Below are 13871 nucleotides of genomic sequence, written 5' to 3'. Positions count from 1 at the left end.
GTAAAACCTGATGAGTTAGTTCCACTCAAGTTTATTTAAATCAAACAATTTAAGCATGAAATATATTTACTTTGAGTAGAAGTAATAAATATTTATTGTTGAGGTAACTTGATTCAATTAAGTTGATTGTACTAATTCCATTCACTTAATTAAAGTAAATTTAATAATAAAAAAAGTAATTTATATGCAGCATTTCTCCAAACTTATTTAAACAGAATTTATCTGAATAAAGGAACTTCAATGGATTTTTTTTAATACAAATGTTACCACCAAGTTTTATTTACTAGTTTAGTCTCAAAACAACTTATTTGCTTCAACAGTTGACACATTATACCACAGATGTTTGGTAAATCTTAAAACAGGTGTTGGAGAAGACATAGGAACAGTTGAGTAATGTGTGTTTACAGGTGCACAAGTAGCTTTTAATCTGATGCAGAACACAGAAACAAACACAGAAAGTATTGCAGTCTGCTGTTATAAGAGCAGGTTGGTTTAATTGACCAATCAGAGAGCATGTGACTAGGCCTGTATGTGGAGCGTTGCCGGAGAACATCTAAGACGTCTTGTTGTCGCTCTTCTTCTTTTGGTCTTCATCTGGCCGAGCTGACAGAGACATAACGAGAGTGTGTATGAATATAAATGCATGTATTTGTACATTGATGCATCCATGTGTGTGTTAGTACCTTTAACAGTGAGCCAGCTGTCATGAGAGTCTCCTTCAATCGGGTGCCAGCATTTGTAGACACACCCTGGTGCTCATGGGTAACATTTTAGCTTCACAGCTCTCTTATTGGCTGCTAGTTAAAACCCTCCCCCGAACAGCGAATGGAGAGGCATAGTCCCCCTCCGTGTCCATCCTGTCTTTCTAAAAAACGCTAGGAAATCACAATGTGCAGCGCAATTGAAGAGCTCAAGTCAAGTGCTGTACTATAACAAAACAATGGTGTCTGGTTAGGTTTAGGAAAAGGTTATGGTTTGGTCTAAAATAGACCCTAAGGATGGATGGTTTCATTGAAAGGTAAATTGTTTTGGTCATGAGATTTTAGCAACCCAAAAATTTCTCTCTAAGAAATCTTGGTCTAAATTTTGATTCTCCAAACCTTCTTGGTCCGCTCTCCAGGTCCCATCGTGGTCCAACCCAGTTGCAGGTCCATCTTGTCGCTATGGTTCTTTCTGTCAGTGTGTGTGTAACAGTTGATCTCTATAGTGTCGCCCACACTGAGATACCAGGTTGGAGAGACTATCATCCTTGTTCCCACGACTGCAGAGTAATTCCACTTGGAGCTGGTCTCCCGACGCAGTACATCTGATGACAGAAGGCGTAAGGGTGCTCTTAAGTCACAGTAAGAAAACAGTCGGCACTACTGGTAAGATCTGTGATTTTAAATGTCGTTATGTCAAGTTTTCCATTGTTTTGAGCCTTCTACATTGTTTTTTTTACTTTATATTGTTGGACTTTGGATTTCCTGGCTAAGCAAAATGAGAAGTAACAAAGTACAAATACTTGTAACTGTAATGAAATGTACACAAATATATAATATACTTTCTACTCCTTACATTTTCAAAACATGCTAAATTTAATTTTTTTAGTGCATATCATCCGTAACATGACAAAAACAATGTAAAAGACAAAGAAGAAGATGAAACAGCCCGTACTAACAGTCAGTAGAAATGTCCTTCAGAAGGAACCAAGAGAGAATTTTTACTTTGAGAACATTTCAGAGAATGTACTTGTACACTTTCACTTGTGTAAAGAATCAGCACTTCTACTCTTACACAAGTATCTGTACTCTTCTTGAGTCGAACATTCATACTTTTGCCACTTCTGTTGGCTACCCACGTTAGATTTGTTTGTTTTTTGGACTCTGGTTTTGAACTTAACTTTACTGTCAACCTTTTTGTATTTGCACCTTTTGTTATGAAATAATCTGTACTGCACCAGTTCAGCCTCACTGTCTACATTTGGGTCCAATATCTTGTAATCCTCGTTACCCTGTTTGACCATTCGTGACAACCAAATGCCACCTAATGTGACCAGATTTTGCATCATAAATTGCTCAATAAAACATCTTTGCATGCATAATTTATAGATATTGCATTAAAGAAAAATACTATTTTCTGAGAGAAAAACGCAGATAGACTGTTGTGCAGTCTGTTTTGTTGAAAAATACTCACGATGAGATGAAGATCCTGTGTTTACAAAGTAGAAGTGGACACACAGCACTGAAAAACAGAATAAAGGAGTAAAAGATTTTAAAAGAAAAGTATTTTTGTGAAGATGTATTAAGTTATAAAATATAAAGTCACACACTTACAGAGCAGACCACAGACTAAAGTGTGTCTCATGTTTCTGAAGTCTATGTCACACTGAAGAATATCAAAGCTTTATTAACGTGAGGACTCCTGAAACTGTAATGTTGAGGGTTTTTTGAGGGTCTTTGACAACTGATCAGCTATAAATAACTCATCCAGCCCCAGCCCCAGCCCTTTGATTGGTTAGCTGGTTGCGGATATAGATTTTTAGCTCTGGGGGTTGAAGGTAAATCATTGTTAAACAAACCAGAGAATGTGCATTTCTGTGTGGTTTTCCCTTTATCCCATTTTGTCTGACAAGTAGTATCTTCCTTGTGCTTGGAAAATCTGCAACTTCATCTCTAGATGCCACTAAATCCTACACACTGGACCTTCAAGTAAGATTTATAATGAAGGACTTTTAAGTGGAGTGTTTTCACAACAGGATATTAGTACTTTTACTTAAGTAGAGGATCTGAATAATCCTGAACTATGTGATGACACCATTTTTAAATCACCCCAAGCATTTTCTGCATTATATGTTCTGTATAAAAAAACATATATGCCGATACGATGCAGTACAATATTTGCCTCTGAGATGTAGTGGAGTAGAAATACAAAACAGCACGAAGGGCCTAAAATTTGTGCTTATAGACACAATAATGGATTTATGCAGCAGCAAACAATGAGAATAGTAACAGTTGAGTAATGTGTGTTTACAGGTTTATAAGTCAGAAAACTTGCACATGTAGCTTTTAATGTGATGCAGAACAGAAACAAATACAGAAAGTCTTGAAGTCTGCTGTTATGAGATCAGGTTGGTTTAATTGACCAATCAGAGAGCATGTGACTGGGCCTGTATGTGGAGCGTTGCCAGAGAACATCTAAGAGGTCTTGTTGTCACTCTTCTTCTTCTGGTCTTCATCGGGCCCAGCTGACAGAGACATAATTAGAGTGTGTATGAATATAAATTCATATATTCTCATATTGATGCATCTGTGTGTGTGTGTTTTCGTACCTTTAACAGTGATCCAGCTGTCAGGAGAGTCTCTGTCCACTGGGTGGCGACATTTGTAGACTCCCTCATCAGCTTTGGTCACAGCTTTCAGTGTAAATATGCTGCCGTCAGTTGTATGACTGAGACACAAACACACAGAGGAAAACAAACACTCAATGCTCACACTTCTTCAGTATTTGTTTGTTTAATCTGTAAACTAAGAGAAATGTAGAGCAACAATTTCTGATTTTAGGAGCATGTTGGAACTATGGAACAGGATGTACCTTTTTTGTTTTAGTTTTTGCCCCAAACCTATAAGGAATATTGTAAAGTTTAAAGTAAATAATAATGAACTGAGGTTATGAAATATTTTACCCGATCGGACGGCCATTCTTGTAGTAGATGGCTCTGAAGTTGGAGGTGATTTCGTTGGTGGTACTGCTTCTATGTAAACAGCGCAGCATCACGTCCTCCCCCTCCAACACAGGGAGTGACGGACTCTCCATAACCACTGACACAACAGCTGCACAAAGGAACACAGTTTGCTTAAATAATAGTGTGGTATTTATTTTTTTCACCCCTGGTAGAAAGGGACAGATACATATTTTAAATATGTGTTTAAACAGTGTGAAGTTATTGTTCCATTATTAACCATGAATTTGATTATTTGATTGAATTATATATAACAGTATAAATAGGGGCTGGATAAAAGGTGTGGTAAATATTACTGGTGCTAATGTTTAGGGCGTTGCTCCTCTCCCCTGCTGGATTCTCACACCAGTACGGTACGTCCGACCAGGGGTTTGCAGAATGTCCGGAGCAGGACAGGCGGCGGTCTGAAGACACTTGATTGGGACACTCTGTGATATTCCCCAACCAATCGTCAAAACTTGGAAAACAGAAGCACAATGTGTTGTCACCTATTAGCTGTGAGTATCGGACAGATTGCTTTAGCCACGCTATCGGCATGGCTCCAGGGATGGAAATGTTTTCCTGGCGGTTGATCAAACGCTTCGGTTGACACTTAAATATGTCAGAAACTACTGGATGGATTGCCATTCAATTTTGTACAGTCATGATCTCCAGAGGATGAAACTTACTTGAAAATGCCCACTGAAAACGTGTCTGACTTTGTGACAAGAATACAGACACTGCTCTTACTATTTTTTTGTGAAATGTCTTATGAAAACAGCAGGTGAAGGTTTTCACTTATGTAGTGAAATATCTCAAAATCTACAAGACTGAATGGCACAATATTTGGTAAGGACAGTCATGGTTCCAAGACGATGTATTCAAATGACAAAATCCCCTGACTTTTTCTCTATCGCCATCATGAGGTTGATATATGTGGTTTTCAGTGAATTAATATTAGCTTTCATGTATTGTCTTTGTTGGTGGAATTCTGTAAATAAATGTTTTTGTTTTTTTCAACTTTTAGATTATTGTAGCTTTTCGGCTGCAGTAATCAGGGTTTGTAATTTCATTCTGACTCTCGATACAAGTAAAAGCTCAACCTCATCATCTTCCACTGGGTGTTATTGTCGGGCAGCTGGCAGCTCACAGTGAACGCCTCATCGTGGAAGAATTGGGTCCTGTTGTGGCTGATCACATCTAAGGAAGCTCTTGGAGAATCATCTGTGTTGGGGTGATGAAGGTGGTAAATGAATATCATATAAATTAATTAAAAAAAACGTTTTTTTGTTTTTTTTTAAATATCTGATTTAAGATTTGGGATTGTTGCCTACCAGCCACCCAGATTATTCGGTGCCAATCATGAACATAAACATCAGGTAAAGTTTCGTCATCATCACAGGTGTAAACACCCTGGTGCTCATGGGTAACGGGGCCCAGAGTATAGGAGAAGCCTTTAGACGCTTGCTGGCTCACCAGGACCTGTGAGAAGAAAGTAGACCACACAGTTATGGCAAACTGAGACTCACACGGTAGCTTCAAAGATCCCTTATTAGCTTTCCTACTAAACCCCAGTGTTAGCTTGCAGAGTTGTCCCACTTTGGATATTCCCACATGGTGCGATACATTCAAGTGTGAGTGAATGTAGAGGCATCACACATGAGTAAAATATAAAGAACAGACAAAACTGTTTAACCTCCAATAATAACAGATAAGTACTTAATAAGTACTAAGCTAGACTACAATAGTTTTGGGTTGCAGCTTACATTAAAGAAAAGGTCCTGTTCATGACCAGCATATATACATTGTAGTATGTCCCATGTGTGGAAGCTGGTCCTGGATGCTATGTCCTAGGCTTTGCCTGACCTTTTTCAGATTTGGGGACGTTAACACCAGAAAGCTTCCAGAAAGGAAGTCAAGTGACCCAGTAGACTTTGTGGTGGATGAATTGGTCAAGCACAAGACTTTCACCCAAGAGATTGGGGTTTGTGTTGCATGTGACACCAAAAGTCAATGTTGACTTCGTATTTTTGACCTAGTTCGCTTATTTTCAGTTTCAGCCACAGTTTGGTTAGGATAAAGGAACAAATGCACTTGGTTTGGTGGAGGAAAATACCATTGTTTGGGTTAAAATAGATTACTTCTTAATATAACCCTTTCTGACAAAAAACCTTAAAGGAAAACTTCTTCCGTATGCGTTTTCAGCTGTCCAAGTAGATGGTTACCAGCTTTTGGTGTGTCTGTCTGAAATCAAGTACCCATAATTACCAATAATTTTGAGGTAATATTGAGGAATTTCATGGTATAACACTATTTTTGTTAAAAAGTGATGTACTACAGCATACATTTTTAAAGACATAGAAACAATAAAGTAAGGGTGGATGGGATCAGCCAAGGGTCAATTGTTTGGGTCATGAGATTTTCCAAACCTAAAAATATCTATAACAAATCTTGGTTTTAAATTTCAATGCCCCAAACCTTCTTCGTCCTCTCTCCAGGGCCCATCTTGGTCCAAACCAGCTGCAGGTCCATTTTGTCACTGTTGTTCTTTATGTCAGTGTGTGTGTAACACTTGATCTCTACAGTGTCGCCCACACTGAGATACCAGGTCGGAGACACTTCTAGCGATGTTCCCAGTCTTGCAGAGTGATTACTTTTGGGGCTGGTCTCCCGACGCAGCACATCTGATGACAGAAAGAGGTAGAAAATACACTGTTTTAGCAGTTTTTCTAGGTACACCTCTGTCCTTCAGAACAGCATCAGGTCATCTGGACATGGAGTCTACAACATGCTGGATACTTGTTTATGCAAGACAAGTCGGGTTACCAAGGCTGTGCGTCAACCTTTCCATCTTCTGTTTGCAGTTTTTCAATATTTCATATTTTATTCTTGAGACGTATTAGTGTAGCAGCTTTCAAACATGATTTCCTAAAGAAACAACTTTCCATACTTCTAGCTATTATTGTCAAGCGTCACTGTGATTGGCTTGTTTCAAAGCTATGAGATCAGATTATGTGAGTGGAGCATATGAAAAAGAAACAGTGTATTTAGTCTGTGTGTTCCTTTGCATTCCAGCCATTTCCCCCAGTGTTTTGGATTTTCTGATTTATTATGTTGGACTTTTCTAACTACCCCTTTTAGATTTGTTTGGCTTTTGGACTTATTATCTGGTTTTGACCTGTTCCTGCCTGAATTTACTTTTTTACAAATTAATCTGTAGTGTTCAGCCTCATTGTCTGCATTTGGGTTTGATATCTTATATTTGTTGTTATTTGTTATTTGTGTTATGAGTGCTTCTTTTAGCCTACAAATGTTACCAAATTTTGCATCTTAAATAAGACATGTTCTGCATTAAAGGAAAAAACTATATTCTGACAGAATACCCCAGAACAGTTCTGCAGATAAACTGTTCAGTCTGTTTTGTTGAAAAATACTCACGATGAGATGAAGATCCTGTGTTCACAAAGTAGAAGTGGACACACAGCACTAAACAGAGTAAAAGAGTAAAAGATGAGTGTTTTAGAGAAGATGTACCAAGTTATAAAATATATAGTCACACACTTACAGAGCAGTCCACAGACTGAAGTGTGTCTCATGTTGATGAAGTCTATTTTCACACTGACGAATATTGAAACTTTATCAATGTCAGGACTACTGAAAGTGTAAAGGTAAGGGTTTTTTGAGGGTCTTTGGCCAGTTATCAGATGTAAATAAGTCATGTGGCTTCCTCCCAGCCCTCTGATTGGTTAGCTGGTTGCAGATATAGATTTTTGGCTCTGTTTTAAAGGTGAATCATTGGTAAACAAACAAGAGGACAGGCATTTCTGTGTGGTTTTCTCTTCATCCCATTTTGTCTTGTTCACTTCTAATAATGTCCTAATAATGTTTTGGTTCCACCTACAGGCTGACTGAAAGCACTGCACACTGAGCCCACAGCTGATAACTGATGCTTGCAGCTCACAGTGACAGTCGATGAAACTTTGTTGGGAATATAATTATTTATTTCTCACTGATAGTGAATGAGACAAATGGTAAATGGACTGTACTTGTACAGCGCCTTTCAGCATTGGAAGCAATTTGAGGTTCAGTATCTTGCTCAAGGACACTTGAAGTGGGAGGAGCTGGGGATCGGACTGCTGACTTTCTGATTAGTGGATGACCTGCTCTACCTCCTGAGCCACAACCGCCCCCAATATAAGATAAAGGGAAAACCACACAGAAATGTTTATTGTTTTCAGTCAGCCTGTACATGGTAGATTGATAGATCCTCTTGTTTGTTAAACAATGATTCAACTTTAGACCAGAGCCAAAAATCAATCTGCATCTAGCAAACCAATCAGATGGCAGAGAGGAAGCCACATGACTTACTGAGTTATTTACATCTGATCAGTGGTCAAAGATCAGTTATAAACCCTCACCATTACAGTTTCAGGAGTCCTCATGTTGATAAAGCTTCAATATTCTTCAGTGTGACAGAAAATAGACTTCAGCAACATGAGACACAATTCAGTCTGTGGACTGCTCTGTAAGTGTGTGACTGTGCATTTTATAACTTGGTACATATTCACTAAAACTCTCATCTTTTACTCCTTTACTTTTTTTTTAGTACTGTGTGTCCACTTCTACTTGATTAACACAGGAACTTCATCTCATCGTGAGTATTTTTCAATAAAACAGACTAAACAACAGTTTATCTGCAGAACTGTGTTAGTCTCCAATAGAATATATAATATTTTTTAAATTGACTTGTCTTGCGTAAACAAACATCCAGCATGTTGTAAACTCCATATCCGGATAAAAAGGACAAAGAAGGTGCAACAGGCTTCTAGAGAGGTGTACTGTGTATTTTCAACCTCTTTCTGTCATCAGATGTGCTGCGTCGGGAGACCAGCCCCAAGAGGAATCACTCTGCAGTTATGGGAACGAAGATGATAGTCTCTCCTACCTGGTATCTCAGTGTGGGTCAACTGTTACACACACACTGACAGAAAGAACAACAGTGAAAAGATGGACCTGCAGCTGGTTTGGACCAAGTTGGGACCTGGAGAGAGGACCAAGAAGGTTTGAGGCATTAAATATTTCACCAAGAGCTAATTTTAGGTTGGCAAATTCTCACGCCCCCGAGAACTGACCCTTCCCTGAGCCCCTCTTACATATAGCTAGTTTCTACACCTGTAAAGTGTATGTCATCGCAAATCACATACATTTCAAAATTCTTGGCAATGTTTGAAACAATGGGTCCTTGATTTCAGACAGAGGTACACAAAACTATCTTCACATTTCTAGCTGTAACCATCGATTTGAGTGGTTACAGGTAACATTATTAAAGAGTCTATTTTAAGCCAAACCGTGGTCTCTTCTTAAACCTAACCAAGTAGTTTTGTTCCCTGAATTTAACCAAACTGTGTCTGAAACAAAATAATAATAAAACTGAACTAGGTCTAAAAATAACACTTCAACATTGACTTTTGGTCAAAAATCACAGTCCTGTGATCCACCACAAAGTAGCTTCGTAGTGACTTTCTTTCTAGAAGCTTTCTGGCAGAAATTGCTGGTATAGCTGGAGTGTAAACTTCACCAAATCTAATAAATATCAGGGCAGAGCCGCTAACATTAGCCTAAACTCCAGCAAGGACCAGCTTTTACACATGGGACATACTACAAAGTGAATATGCTGGTCATGAACAGGACATTTTTTTAATGTAAGCTGCAACCCAAAACAAATGTAGTCATTTCACTTCATCACAACTAATCTGTTATTATTGGAGGTTGTATATTAGTTAGCTGGACATGCTAACATTTCTGACACCTACACATTCACTAACACTTAAATGTATCGCACCATGTGGGAATATCCAAAGCGTGACGACTTGCAAGCTAAGACTGGGGTTTAGTAAGAAAGCTAATAAGGGAGCTTTGAAGCTAACATGTGAGTCTCAGTTTGCCATAACTGTGTGGTCTACTTTCTTCTCACAGGTCCTGGTGAGCCAGCGAGCGTCTAAAGGTTTCTCCTATACTCTGGGCCCTGTTACCCATGAGCACCAGGGTGTTTACACCTGTGGTGCTGATGGAACCTTACCTGATGTTTATGTTCATGATTGGCACGAAATAGTTTGGGTGGCTGGTAGGCAACAAACATGGATTTTATATATATAACAATTATTGTTGTTTTTTTTAAACTAATTTATATGATATCCATTTACCATTTTCATCACCCCAACACAGACGATTCTCAGAGAGCTTCCTTAGACGTGATCGGCCACAACAGGACACAGTTCCTCCATAATGAGACGTTCACTGTGAGCTGCCAGCTGCCCGACAATAACACCCAGTGGAAGCTGATGAGGTTGGGACTTTACCTGTATCGTGTGTCAGAATATGAAAATACAAACCCAGATTACTGCAGTTGATAAGATCATCTGAAAGTTGAAAAAATAACCATTTTTATTCCCAGAATCTCGCCAACAAAGAAAAGGAGAACACACGACAACTTAAAGGAATTCACCGAGAAACACAAATATAAACCTCATGATAGCGCTAGAGAAACAGCCATTGATTACATCGTCTTGGAACCATGACTGTCCTTACCAAAATTTGTGCAAATCAGTCCAAAAAGTCCAAGTCAAGATCAAGTAATAATCAGACAAAGTCAAGGTTGAGACAGAAAAACCCAATCCATGAGCCACTGGCAATGAGTTTTGGCGTGGTTAACATGGTTACCAGGCGGCCAATGTCAAATCTCGTTCTTGATGGATTTTGAATTAAACCAATTAATGTTTCAGAACAATCATGCTTCATCAAAGGTTTTGTTTTCAAGGAGAAAAAACCCAAACAGATATGGCTGGAATCATTCAAGACCAACTACAATATTTGGCGAGAGCCCAAGACAACAGAAACAACATCTCAAGTCCAAGACTGGACTTGTTAATGCAGCACGTCCTCCATCTATCTATGTTCTTCATCCTATTTAGATTTCTGAACAACCTCAGCTGGCTCCTTTCAACGCAGAGGAGCACCAGCTCCTTTCCTATGTCCAAGCTCCTCCTATTTCTAAGGCTGAGCCCAGCTTTCCTCTTGAGGAAGCTCATTTTGGGCACTTGCTTCGACATCTCATTGTTTCGGGTGCTACCTAAAGCCTGTGGCCATAGGTGAGGGTTGGAAAACTTTGCCTTGCTGGCTCAGCTCTTCTTCACCACTACAGTCCTGCAGTACTGCTTATGCAGCATCAGTCCACTTGTCCATCTCATGTTTTATTTTATTGTGACTCATGACCAAGATCCCGAGATAATTAAACTCCTTTGCTTGGGGCAACATCTCCCTCCCAACTTCAATGGTGCAATTTACTATTTTCGGGCAGAGAATGATGGCCTCAGACTTGGTGAGGTGTTGACAATTGTCCCAGTCGCTTCACACTCTGTTTGCAGGGGTGGTAAACTGCCCCTAATTGGGCTGACGTTCACGGTCTGATGAAGCCAACAGGACCATGTCATCTGCAAAAAGGAAAAACCAGTCACAAAGTCAGACATGTTTTCAGTGGGTGTTGGACTCCAGCTAGGTTAGTTTCATCCTCTGTGGATCATGACTGTACAAATTTAAATGTGAACCAAAGTGTTGGACAAACAAACCACAGTCGGTTTCATACTCACAGCTGAGAGGTTACAACACACTGTGCTTCTGTTTTCCAAGGTTTGACGATTGGCTGGGAACTATCACAGAGTGTCCCAATCAAGTGTCTTCAGAACGCAGCCTGTCCTGCTCCGTCCGTTCTGGATATCCCTGGTCGGACGAAGTGTACTGGTGTGAGAATCCAGCAGGGGAGAGGAGCAACGCCCTCAACATTACCCAGAGTAGTACCCTTTATCCCTATCATACATTTCATTCTGTTATATTGAAAAAGCTCTTTCCCCTTGGTAACTGTCAATTAGCAAGCTCAAATGCCCAGTTGGTAATGGGCCAATAACTTTATTCAAAATATGCATTTGTCCCTTTCTACTAAAGAGAAAGAAAAGACTTTTAGGAAAAGACAGCGTTGTTAAAACAAACTGTGTTCCTCTGGCTGCTGTTGTGACAGTGGTTATGGAAAGTCCGTCACTTCCTGTGTTGGAGGGGGAGGACGTGATGCTGCGCTGTTTACATAGAAGCAGAATCACCAAAGAATTCACCTCCAACTTCGAAGCCTTCTACTACAAGAATGGCCGTCCGATCGAGTAAAATATTTCATGACCTCAGTTCATAATTATTTACTTTAAACTTTACAATATTCTTTATAGGTTTGGTGCAAAAACTTAAACCAAAAGGTACATCCTGTTCATCAAGAAATAGTTCCAACATGCTCCTAAATTCAGAAATTGCTGCTTTACATAGAGATAATGAAGAAGATAATGTGAGCATTGAGTGTTTGTGTGTGTTTGTGTCTCAGTTATACAACTGGCAGCAACTTCTTTACACCCGAAAGCTGTGACCAAAACTGATGAGGGACTCTACAAATGTCGCCACTCGGTTGAAGGAGACTCTCATGACAGCTGGATTACTGTTAAAGGTATGAACACACACACACAGATGCATCAATGTACAACTACATGCATTTATATTCATACATACCTTGTTATGTCTCTGTCAGCTCGGCCCGATGAAGACCAGAATAAGAAGAGCGACATCACAGCGTCTTAGACGCTCTACCTTCAGGCCCAGTCACCTGCTCTCTGATTGGTCAATTAAACCCAACCTGCTCTCATAACAGCAGACTTCAAGACTTTCTGTATTTGTTGTTCTTTTATTCAATAAATGCATACATGGAGGAATATGTAAGTCGTATTCAAGCAGTTTAAAGTGAGAAGGAAATATCTGATTAACCTTAATGATATAAATAGAAATAAATGCTTGCGGCAAACCAGTCATGTTCTGCACATAATATTTAAGATTGTGTCAGGACCCCCACTAGGGGGCGCCAAAGCTTCACGGGGGAGTTGTGAGGCCTTCTCGATTTTAAGGGGTTCAAGAAAACTTTACAAATATACAGTATAGGCTTATATGTCAGCATTTAATCTGATTCTGTGAAGAAAACTACATGAAATTGTTTGCTTGGATAGATGAATGATTGTTAAAAAATACACAATACAGACATAGAATTGTATAAAAAGTTCCTAAAAGCATCAGAAAACTCAACTCTGATGTATATTTACAGGAAATAATCTGCTCAAAGTTCATCCAAATTGCTCGTTTTACACAAACTTCCTGCAGTTACTGAGTTCACTGTTTGAGTTCATTGTATCAGCCATTCTCTGCTGTTTTTATCCATAAAATATGACACTTAGTCAGCTTACTCAATAATAGAAAAGGTTGGGAACTGCTGCTTTAAAGGTCCAGTGTGTGGGATCTAGGGCCATCTAGTGGTGGAGTTTACAACTAACTGAACACCACTCGCATCTGTATTTGATTATTTGAAGATTAAACTGCCAATAGGTCCTCCTAAATGTTACACCCTGGACCTTTAACAACCAGCACCACACTGAACTGTGTGTCCTTCAGTGAATCTCACACTGAATAAAACATGGCGGAGAGACTCTGTTGTTAACATGAGCGTGATTTTAATGTTTCTGAATAATTCAGAGAAGCAACCCGGTTCCTCCATCAACAACACAACTCCACCACAGGAGGAGTTACGAAAGAGGGTTGAGGAAGGAGAAAGAGGTAGAGGAGGGAAATGCAAGCAGAGGAGTGGACTAAAGGTTTATATAAGTAGGACATGAACTCCCGCTGGGGCCTAAAATGTGACGTCATGAAGGAAACAGACACAGAAGAACAAGAACATTTAAATATAATTATATTTCAACCAGTATCTGCTGTTGGTTACAATCTGGCACCAAACAAACTAAAATAACACATTAATAAAGTCAGAGAACAGAGTCTCGTTACGGCATTAATTAATATCTACTGACAGAAGTGTAGTGACCTGGATATGGAAAGAAAAGGAAAGTTAAATATTAAAAGGGAAGGAAATATAAGCGATGAAGAAAGGAAGTAAAGTGAATTTCTATCTCTTTCTCTCTCTCTCTCTCTCTCTCTCTCTCTCTACACACACACACACACACACACACACACAGTGTTTGAGTGGTTTGTGCGTTTTATAAAAAGTGGATGAAATATTGAAAAGCTGCTTAAGTGTTAGTGA

General features: G+C 39.3%; 2 protein-coding genes and 1 long non-coding RNA gene across 7 annotated transcripts; 1 reads left to right on the top strand and 2 right to left on the bottom strand.

Annotated features, from left to right (window-relative positions):
• Window positions 1-11: 11 nt before the first annotated feature.
• On the bottom strand, window positions 12-743 carry LOC127359605 (uncharacterized). The gene is made up of 2 exons (XR_007882668.1): window positions 684-743; window positions 12-603 (listed from the first exon to the last, which is right to left on the bottom strand). It is a non-coding gene; the product is annotated as an uncharacterized LOC127359605 (long non-coding RNA).
• A 2255-nt stretch (window positions 744-2998) lies between these two features.
• LOC127359632 (uncharacterized) lies at window positions 2999-7384 on the bottom strand. Its single transcript, XM_051393599.1, has 9 exons — window positions 7266-7384; window positions 7139-7186; window positions 6179-6384; window positions 5035-5182; window positions 4804-4924; window positions 4018-4178; window positions 3665-3812; window positions 3311-3429; window positions 2999-3226 (listed from the first exon to the last, which is right to left on the bottom strand). Exons 1-9 carry the CDS (start codon window positions 7294-7296, stop codon window positions 3177-3179), a joined length of 1032 nt encoding a protein of 343 aa, XP_051249559.1. The 5' UTR covers window positions 7297-7384; the 3' UTR covers window positions 2999-3176.
• A 685-nt stretch (window positions 7385-8069) lies between these two features.
• Window positions 8070-12501, top strand: LOC127359609 (uncharacterized). Of its 5 annotated transcripts, XR_007882669.1 has the most exons (9): window positions 8070-8225; window positions 8307-8354; window positions 8570-8761; window positions 9677-9824; window positions 9926-10046; window positions 11387-11547; window positions 11760-11907; window positions 12120-12239; window positions 12321-12452. XR_007882669.1 is itself a non-coding variant. In XM_051393562.1 (8 exons), exons 3-8 carry the CDS (start codon window positions 8708-8710, stop codon window positions 12169-12171), a joined length of 684 nt encoding a protein of 227 aa, XP_051249522.1. In that variant the 5' UTR covers window positions 8070-8225; window positions 8307-8354; window positions 8570-8707; the 3' UTR covers window positions 12172-12501. The 5 variants fall into 5 exon arrangements, 3 of the variants coding, with proteins under 3 accessions (XP_051249522.1, XP_051249521.1, XP_051249523.1); XR_007882670.1 differs by having other exon boundaries at window positions 11760-11997; window positions 12120-12501; XM_051393562.1 differs by having other exon boundaries at window positions 12120-12501.
• The last annotated feature ends 1370 nt before the right edge of the window (window positions 12502-13871 follow it).

The sequence above is a fragment of the Dicentrarchus labrax genome, unplaced genomic scaffold (assembly GCF_905237075.1).
Source record: "Dicentrarchus labrax unplaced genomic scaffold, dlabrax2021, whole genome shotgun sequence".
Classification (NCBI taxonomy): Eukaryota; Metazoa; Chordata; class Actinopteri; family Moronidae; genus Dicentrarchus; species Dicentrarchus labrax.
The sequence above is the reverse complement of the archived record's forward strand: the minus strand, read 5'-3'. Positions and strand labels throughout refer to the sequence as shown.

Bases quoted from the DNA above. Each gene is read 5' to 3' on its own strand.
- LOC127359632 (XM_051393599.1), bottom strand. From the start codon at position 7,296: ATGAGACACACTTCAGTCTGTGGACTGCTCT. The intron at 6,385-7,138 runs GTGAGTATTTTT...TTCTGTCATCAG, and splicing joins CACAGGATCTTCATCTCATC to ATGTGCTGCGTCGGGAGACC. The intron at 4,925-5,034 runs GTAGGCAACAAT...ACCCCAACACAG, and splicing joins CCGAATAATCTGGGTGGCTG to ATGATTCTCCAAGAGCTTCC.
- LOC127359609 (XM_051393561.1), top strand. From the start codon at position 8,708: ATGGACCTGCAGCTGGTTTGGACCAAGTTGGGACCTGGAGAGAGGACC. The intron at 9,825-9,925 runs GTAGGCAACAAA...ACCCCAACACAG, and splicing joins CGAAATAGTTTGGGTGGCTG to ACGATTCTCAGAGAGCTTCC. The intron at 10,047-11,386 runs GTTGGGACTTTA...CTGTTTTCCAAG, and splicing joins ACCCAGTGGAAGCTGATGAG to GTTTGACGATTGGCTGGGAA.